General features: G+C 45.3%; 1 protein-coding gene across 1 annotated transcript; it reads right to left on the reverse strand.

The window, feature by feature from the left end:
* Positions 1–1,082: 1,082 nt before the first annotated feature.
* On the reverse strand, positions 1,083–1,865 carry LOC101590942 (transmembrane epididymal protein 1-like). Its single transcript, XM_004643457.1, has one exon. It carries the CDS (start codon positions 1,863–1,865, stop codon positions 1,083–1,085), a length of 783 nt encoding a protein of 260 aa, XP_004643514.1.
* Positions 1,866–9,717: the final 7,852 nt, after the last annotated feature.

Below are 9,717 nucleotides of genomic sequence, written 5' to 3' on the forward strand. Positions count from 1 at the left end.
TTCTCAAACAAGAGAAAAAATTTTGCTAACTTTTCCTACCCTAGCGTCTCTGATAATTTGGCTCTACTCAGAATTCCACCCCTTGACACCCAGCTATAATATTATGTGACAAAGAAAAATATCTGCCTACCATAAGACATTTTCTTTACACTTTTGAGTTTTACTTATCTATAAAGGACTATTGTGGATTAAAAGGAAAAGTACATGGAATAAATAAGCCATCATACTTTACCATACATGAGAACCAGAAAACAATAGATTCAAGCAAGGCTACTTACATGGAATTTGATTCTGAACTGTGAGGTTCAATGTGCCGCATGCCTAGGAGGAGAATCTGCATTCAGGGAAGCCCTGGAGGTAGATGAGCCCCAGGTTCCCTCTGTACATCCAGGGGTTGCTCTATTCTACTAGATCCTGCAGACAAAGGAGCTGCCTCCAAAGCTCTTATGTTGCATGTGATAGATACAAGGTGATCAAAGGAGAGAGCTGGAGATCATGCCTAAGAAGTCAGGCTGTTATTTTGACTTTGTAGCGTTCATAGAATGCTACAAAGTCAAAATAACAGCCTGACTTCATAGGCATGATAAAGACAGCCAGACCCAGGGAGGGCCAGGAGGTGGATCCTATAATGAGTAAATGATCACCATGTAATAAACATGACAAGTACTGTACATTCTACATGGTGGAGTGAGGGATCCTTTGAAAAAAGCCCAAATGCAGGATGGTGTAATTGATTTTAATATTCTCGGTTGGGGGCAGGGAGGGATGTGGAGAGAGGCACAGGGCAAGTAGACACTGTGGCTGGAGTTGAGGGCAAGAGAGGATGGAAGGGAAGCCCTTGGACAGCTGAGGATGAAGGTCATCGTTGTGTATCTCTCTTGGTGTTTTGCCTTTCCTCACCACACCAGTCAGCAAACAAGACCGAGAGAAGCCAGAGGGGAGAGGGGCTATGAAGTGTCTTCTGTCCCAAGGCAAGACCTCAGAAGGCGCATGCCTGACCCTCCTCTCTGACCGTTCACCTCCCAGAGCATTGCAGCCGGACATTCTGGAGTATGCAAGCAGCAGGGCACATGCGTCCAGGCTTAGGCCTCGACAAACATGCAGCGATGCCACACAAAAGACAAGCTGTAGATCCCGATCATCAACACGGCATCAAGCACCACGTGCCAACAGAAGAAGATAGTGGTGAACGTTACATCGTTTATGTCGTCATCCCTCCATTTATAGCCAGAGATGGGTTTGTACAGCATAAACCCTATTTGCATCAGCCAAGAGCCTGTGATCAGATACAAGAAGGCCTTCAGCATCCAGATGAGCGGCTCATCGGGAGCCCACAGCTCCGTGATCACCACGAGGGTCAGCAGGAACATGGCCTGAGTGAGCAGTCTGTGAGACTGCAGCTCCACGCCTTCCGTGTCCTGCATGTGAGACACCATCAGGGGCAGGTACATGAATATGCCCAGGGCTTGGGCGCCTTGCTCCAGAGCAGCGCACCTCTGAGGAAGCAGGTTCTGGCTCACCACGTCCAAGCATCCACTCAGAAAGAAGGACATATAGAGAGTGAGATGCTGCCACTGTTTGCGGTACATAAAGTTTCTCTGATGATATATCTTGCTCATCAGTACTAACTGGCCCGAGACGCTATAGAGCTCTTGAGCCACTACAATGCAGGCACTCAGTATCTTCACGAAGCCAGTCCAGTGCATTTGCCACAGCCGTGCCCATCCTCCCTTGTTCCAAGGGCGGCGTGGTGGATACTGGACAGGGGAGTTGCATATCAAAGCCCTGGAGAGGAGTCGTGCATGAGAAAGCCCATAGAGGAAAAAACACAGTCCTGGGAACAAATGACCCTCAAAGCCTCCCATGGAGCTGAAAGTAGGTGAATGCAAGAGCAGAGGCAAAAGCTCCTGGACTGGCCACTCACTCAGCCCCTAGGGCGGCAGAGAGCCACCTGCAGCACGCTTATATCCTCCACCCAGCCTACTGCGTCCACGTACAGGAGCGGAACAGTTTTGGAAGACGCCCAGAATATAGTGGGGTGGGTGTCGTGGTTTCCGTTTTAGTCTTCTGCTCTGCTTCATCGATGACCAGCTAACCATGGACGAACGAAATAAGCATGTCGTGCTCAGTTCCTGGGCTGCAATGGCCCCTTGTCTTTCTACCCACTCCTGACTCCACTGCTCCCTTCCTTCCTGTCTTTGTTCAGACTACAAAATACCATAAACAATACCAATAACAAAACACCATAAACCGGTAGCAGAATTTTATTTCTAATCTTTCTGGAAGGTGAAGGTCCAGCACCAAGATGGCGGCAATCCCACGTCCGGTGCGGGCTTGCTCTCTCATGCACGGCATTTTCTCACGGTCTACACCCTCTAATATCTTCAGTATAGGAAAGAGGATTCCAAACCAGAATTTTGGGAAACACAAAGTTCTGAGCAAGACATCCGCAAACTCACAAAACATAAGGAAGAACCCACAGAAAGCATGAAGGGAATATAGTATAGAGTTTGCCCCTTAGGACTCCTTCCACATAACATTATACAAGCACCAGGTGCAAATTCTGTCCTCTAGACAGAGATCCTCTTACAGGCCCCAAGTACATACATGGACTGCCCATGATCCTGATGTGGCCGGGACATTTCCAGAAAACTCTTCGCCCCTGGGAAATCGCTTTTTTGATCTCCAGGAAAACAAAACAAAAAATCAGGATATCACCATTTGAGATTCCTTCCTTTGAGATGAAGCAGTTTTCCCACATTAAAGTGTAGGTGAATAGAATCTACTCAGGCATATTATTTTGGAGCCTTTTGGGGGTAGTGTTTTCAGCAAGCATCTCAATAAATACACCAGGTAGTTTTCAAGCAAGTAATGTGTCCTGTGTGTGAGGCGCTGTCGGAATACCAAAAATTCCAGGTGTGCTGGTGCAGAAGGGTGCACGTTAAGCTAGTAACTTAGTGTGAGTTTGTCATCAAATATTTACTCTTAGGAAAGACAAACTTATTTAGGACTGAATGGTCATATTACCTTCATGGCAGCCAACCAAACACAAGGAATGTTTCAAATTTTGTTTTTTGTGAGACATATAGATTTCCACTTGGGTTTATTCATTGGTAAATTAACTTTTGTCACTACTATGAAAGGAACTTCTATTTTGTTTTATAGTTATTATTTTATTTTATTTTTTAAATTTTTATTTATTTATTTATGTGTGCGTGTGTGTGGCCAGCTCAGCCCACCAGGGGGCGGGGCTGGCTGGCATGTGGTGCTGGGGGATTGAACCGCAGCCCTTGTGCTTTGCTGAGCTTGTTCTAAGTAGGTGCTTTAGACCACTGAGCCATCTCACCAGCCCCTATAGTTATTATTGATATAAGAAGTTGTAATTTTGTGCTGATGACACTACTTACCTTCTGTGTGATTCCATATATAAAGTTCAAAAACACAAAACTAAACAAGAATAGTATGTGGAACTATAATTAAAATTCAGGAAAATGCTCACTTTGGAGAGGGGAAAAATAAGACTTGAGAGGGACAGAAAAAAATGTTGAAAACGATGACAATGTTTTTCATTTCTTAGAGTTAGTAGTGAGCACAGAAATGTTGACTAGGTTAAAATTATATGGTTTACATAGACTCTATCAATGTTATTTTATATTTACCTAATATTAAAAACTTTTGAAAGATTTAAGGAAACTAAGTACCACTATGTAGGCAAGAGAGACTGCAGTCAAACGCTCTGCCCCTGAGCTGTACCCTCACGCCCTTGGCTAGAGAGGATACACAGCTAACAAATCTACAAGCAAAACGTAAGTAGGGGGCCTGGAAGGAGCTCCCTCAAGCACCAAGACGAGCTTTTCTCTCAGTGTGTGAGCCGTGGTAATCAGGCTTTCCTTCTTAGTCACATAATGTGCTGGTGTACAGAGGCGCTCCCCATTTTAAAATGTTGTTTCTGTATCTGGCTCTTTATTGATAGATATGTTGTTTTACCTGACTTTTTTTGTTTGCTTTTAATGAACTGGGGTAAGTAATTGTCTTCTTAGGGTAGATAGCCATAAATGGGTTACAGATTGTTAGTCAGTTTTTGTCTCTATAAAAAAAAACAAACTGTGAGGAGAAAAGATCTGTTTTTACTCAAGGTTTTGGAGCTTCCTGTCCATGATGATGTGGACTTAAGGCTATTTTTTTGGTCAGGGTTTGGAGGCAGCACATCATGGCCCAGCACAGCTGACGGAACCCCTTACTTTATGACCAAGGAGTGTAAGAGACGGGGAAGAAACCAGGATTCACCGTCCCTGGGAGGGCAGCCCTGTAGTATCTCACACCTCCCAGCGCACCCCACCTCTTGAAGTCTCCACAACCTTCCGGTCGCACCATACTGAGGACAGATAGGCCAAATGTATTCCAAATTCAAGTTGCAGCCTAGATGATTCCCTTCTATGTATTCACAGACAGTGACAAATCTTCCTTCACAGAGATGATACTACCTTTCACTCACACTCACAACTTTTAAATGATCAGGCTCTCTGGATGGTCCTTCCCAAAGGAAGCTTCCAGTTGGTTCTTTCTGCTTCACCCCACTCACCTGTTCAGGCATCACTGACCCTGCATCACTGAGACATCTCTTAGTGAGGGTTCAGTCCTCCTCTGTTCCTGTCACATTTCATCCAGGAGAGCTCTGAGAAGAGAGAGCTAATCATGTTGCTGGCTAATTTAAAATTCTCCTAAAGCATTCCATTGCTTCACAGGTAAGACCCAGGCCCTCAAAATGAGCTTCAAGTGCCTTCATCCTTTGGCCTGGTCTCATTTTCAGTTCAGCTTCAAATGGTCTTCCTGTCCCTTACCTTTGTAAATTGTACATATCCCTATCATTACACTTGTCGCATGGCTCCACAACTATTTACTGGGAAGTCTTTAAAGTCAGAAACCATGTTTATGGTCTTTATCTTTTCAGACTCTATCTCATGCCTGAAGGTGCTCACTAAAGGTTGGAAGGATGAATAAGTTAATGCGTTATAAGGTAACACACTGTCTCTACCATAAAATTCCCTATAATCTAGTTATGAGACAAAATAGATAGGCACCCATGATGCCAGGTCATTAATGCCAAGTGCAAAGTGACAAATGAGTGAGGTAAGTGACTAGCGCTATGCAATGAAAAGAGAGTGATTGCCCTAATCACAGAACTCAGGGTAAATCTAATCATTTTGAGTTAGTAGCTAGAAAAACTATAGCATGTAAGCTCCAATCTTATCTTTGAATCTTTTGTCCTGGGGCCCAGAGACGTGGAATGAAAGGATGCAATGACTTGGCAAAAATCTCAGAGACACAGACATCCTTGCATAACCCACTGTTTCTCAACACTTTTTTTCTTTGTTGCCTCCCCTACAGGGATCTACAGGGCAGCTTTGTCCTTATCGTCTTCTCCCTATGAAAATTTAATATCACTCTTTTTACCCATATGTCTCAGAAACGAGATCTACCCATTAATCTAGACCTACCGCTGACACTTGTGATGGGGAAGGAGCATGTACCCAGCTCCTTAGAAGATATTTGAGGCCTACACATCTGCCTTCTCTCGAGGTGGTCCAAATGATAGCCCTGTGGGCACCTGGCCCCTCTCAGCTCAGCCTCGGGGATGGACCCCTGTGAGGTATGAACAATGCTACATAGCAGAGAAATCTTGGAGAAACATTTTTAAAAGTACAGATTACAAGTCTCCTCTCACGCCTGCCTCTTTTGAGGCTTACCCTCTCCCAGCACTGACGATTGGATGCCAATGTGCGCCGGTCTCACCAGTGCTGGACTGTGGCATCCAAAAACACCACCTGGTCATTAAAGCCCCATCTTCCTATCCTTTCCAAGCCACAGATTCACCTAAGAGTTGGGCAACATCTTCAGAAAGAGGAAACCCCAAGGGCCGGCCAAATAGCTCAGTGGATTAAAGCACTTGCTTAGGCAGATGCCACGCCTGGGGTTCAATCCCCAGTGTGCAGTGTCAGCCCTGCCCCCGGGGTGTAACCTCAGCTCTCAGGAGGCTGAACAAAGGTGGATCACTAGAGTCCAATTTACATAGTGAGACCCTGTAGTCCCTAACTAAAATACAAAGAAAGAAAGAAAGAAAGAAAGAAAGAAAGAAAGAAAGAAAGAAAGAAAGAAAGAAAGCAAGCAGGCAAGGCAAAAAAAGGAAAGGAAAGGAAAACCCAGAAATGTTTCTCGCACTCTGGAGAAGGAGGCAGGAGAGGGAAGAGACTCAGAGGGACATAGAAGGGGTTGGAAAGAGATGGGGAGAAGGTGAGAGAAACATAGGGAATTCAGAGGAAACCCAAACAGGATAAAAGCAGCCCAGATCACAAGGAGGGAGAAACAAAGAAAGGGAACCACGACCAGGGCTGGGTTACACGTCCCCTGGTCCAACCTCAGAGATGGTATCAGTTTACAAGTAAGAAAAGGAGAGTTCTGACCCATGTTTGAGACCTTCTGTGGCCATTTGCCAGTTGGATATTTTAAGAAAAATCATTTATCTTCTGTAAGAGTAATTTCATATTTTAATTTGGAATTATGGGCATTCTGTGGAATATTGTATCTTAAGGTAAATTATGAATATAAATATTGCTATATTAAATTAAATATATTTTAAAACAAATATATCAAACAAAGTGATAACCTAAGATTAATGGCCTGGGGCTGGATAGACCATGACATTCTTGAAATCACCTTTTTTTGTCACAGAATAAAGGATCTTAAGCCCAGAGAATGGATGTCCATGGAACATTCCACGGCTAGTTGGGAACAAAGTGCATATTGAGATAGACCAGCGGCCAGCTGTCAGCAAGGAGCACAAGCACGTACACAGCGCACTGCACCTCCCACTCCACTGCGGTGGAGACGTGAGCGCACCACGGCTGGCCCCACATGCTCCTTCTCAGGAGGCCCTCCCTGCAGTGTCCAAAGTTACAGAGAAGGGGCAGGGGAGATGGCTCAGTGGAATAAGCGCTTCTCTGGCAAGCGCAAGGCCCTGAGTTCAATCCCTGGTTCTGCCAAGAAAGAAGAAAAGACAAAGTTGCAGAGAAGCCTGGCACTCAGGCAGCCCTATGGGCTGCACCTTGAAAACTTGATTTTCGGGGCCACACTATCTACCTCTCAGTGGTTCTATCAGGTGGAGAAGCCAGAACTGGGGGAAAGGAAACGTACACCTGCCAATAAAATGCCCCCTGGAAGCCTGGTGTGGCATGCGTTGCCTGTAATCCTAGCACTTCAGAGGCTGAGATAGAGAATTGGGAGCTCAAGGTCCACCTAATCTACAAAAGGAGACATCGTCTCAGAACAACAACAACAATGCTCACTGCAGTGTATTTCAGAGGTAGAACACAACCAGGAAAGCTGTAAAGACTCCATTATTTTGAAGGCTGAAGAGACAGCTGGTCAATGTGGAGTCCAGAATACAGGTAATTTTAAAATTTAGCTAATTTTATCCAGAGTTGCCTATGAAGAAAGATACACAGTCCCTGGAAGAAAATAAATACTCTATCACAGAAACGAAATCTTTCTGAGAAGGGCCAATTTGTCCAGCTGTTCCCCTACCTGCTGTACTTTTCCTGGGAGGTCATCCTGTTGGCCAGACTCCACATCAGTGCTCAGCAGAGACAGCAATTATGTTATTCCCAGTCAGGAGACAAAGTCATAACAAACTTAAAGATCTTGTTTTATTTGTGATTCGAGAATCCAGTAACATCTCATTCTTGTGACAGAAGGAGGGTTTCCTGAGCTGAGTGGAGAAGCATGGCTTGGTAGACAGAAAAGGGCTGAAGATGGCAGAGAAACAGAACAAAGGGGGATTCATGATTTTAAAGTTATTTTCCTCGTATGCATTAAAGCAGAGGAAGCTTCTTTATCAAGTTAAGTAAAACAAGCCTGCTTAGGGATTTGGCTATCCTCTCTTGCTCCTGACTTTGGAAAGTCAGATAATGAGTAAGGGTCAGCGTGGTAGGCATAGAACTTGGGTATGAGTGAGCCATTTTGCTTTAGTCTTACGCAGGAGCTCAGTGCAACGCAGTGGCCTCCTGCTCCCAGGGCACAGGAAAGATAAAGGCATGGGTGAGCTTTTGTGGCTGTCAGTGGGTGGGAGGTAAGGATTCTCCTAAGCAGGCAGAACTATTTCAGCGACTGGAAAGGCATGTCTTTTATACAAAGAAATAAATTTGCCTTCTGGTTTATTTTTTAGTGTTCAGTCCTTTCGAGCCTCAAATGCACCAATAGAACTGATCTTCTGGGTGTGTAGAGCTGCCTTCTTGGCTCTTCTCGGGATTTTTCTCTTCTCCTTTTGAGCCCCCAGCTTCTTTCACTCCATTTTCTGCCATCTCAGCTACATGAGCAAAATTCTACTATTGCCCAAGTCACATAGCCCAGAAAAATTAATCCGCTGCATTGCAGTTTAGAAATCATGTTTTAGCTGCTCATAATCAGACACTGTGCTAAAAGCTGGCGTGAAAATGATAAAAAGCTATGACACCTGCGCCTAGGGAACTCAGAAGCAGTAGCTTGCCACCCAATGTGTCCCTGAGCCACCAGTGTCAGCAGCACTTTGAAGCATGTGAGAAATGTAGACCCACAGACCTGCTGAATCTGAATCTGTATTGAATCTATGATCTCCAGGGCATTGGTACACATACTAAGCTTGAAAAGCTCTCTTGAAAAGAAAAGATTCAACTAAAACCATCTTAAGTTCTAGGATGGTGGCATAAGGTCAGGGGGAATGTAGTAGAGGGCATGGTTATTTCTAATGGGGACTGGCAGGCTGATCCTCAAAAAGCAGTAGACATTTACATTGAAACTTAAGCTGAACAGGCCGATAGCTTGGGCAACACGGAGTGGGCGCAGTGAGAGCATTCTAGCTGAGGGTAGGGAGGAGGCCAGCCAGGAAGACCAGAACATTGGTTGTGAGAGCTCCCAAAGCTCACTCTGAGATGGGCAGCCTCACCTAAATGTAGGTGCCCAACTCGCCCAGGCATTAACCCAGATGGCGAGGCCCTCATGAGCCTTGTCACCTGACCTCCATGGCAGGAACTGATCAGTGCATGGATAGGGAGAGGGCTCTTCCTAGCTCCCCACCCTCAGTGACCCCTCAGAGATGAGGGGCTGATGTTTGCAGTCAGCAAAGGATGCTGAGTCTCAGATCTTGTGCCAGGCCGTCTGGTCCCTGGCAGGAACTTTACAGAGTGACCTTGATAAGGACTGGATGCGCCAGTTCACATGGATTCCTGGCAGCCCGATCCCAATCAGCCTTTGAGGAGAAGACTTCCTGCTCTTCCCAGTGTGAAGGGAAGGAGACGCTAGAAAAAGTCAAGTGGTGAAAAACAGTGGGAAAGGGCTGGGGGAAGGAACTCCGGCCTGGCCCCTCGCCGTGTGACCTTTCCAGTTCTTATGACTTTGGCTACTTTCTATGCAGCTGTAGAGAGGTATGTCACTTCCCCATTTTTCTTACATTTTGTTGGAACAACTTACATTTTCTTGGAACTCGCTTTCTGGTGCAAAATAAAACATTTTTCTTAGGAATATGATCTCCAGCCAGATTGCAAAAGCACTGTGTGGGTTGCATTGTCTACCAGGATTACACCGAGGCAGAAAATGTTAACAATAAAATAGCTATTGTACCTCTACTGTCTATATTTTTGGCAACTGACTGGGGCACTAGAGGAGGAGGAGGGGGGGAGGAGGAGA

This window comes from Octodon degus, unplaced genomic scaffold (assembly GCF_000260255.1).
Source record: "Octodon degus isolate 3935 unplaced genomic scaffold, OctDeg1.0 scaffold00176, whole genome shotgun sequence".
In the NCBI taxonomy this organism is placed as follows: Eukaryota; Metazoa; Chordata; class Mammalia; order Rodentia; family Octodontidae; genus Octodon; species Octodon degus.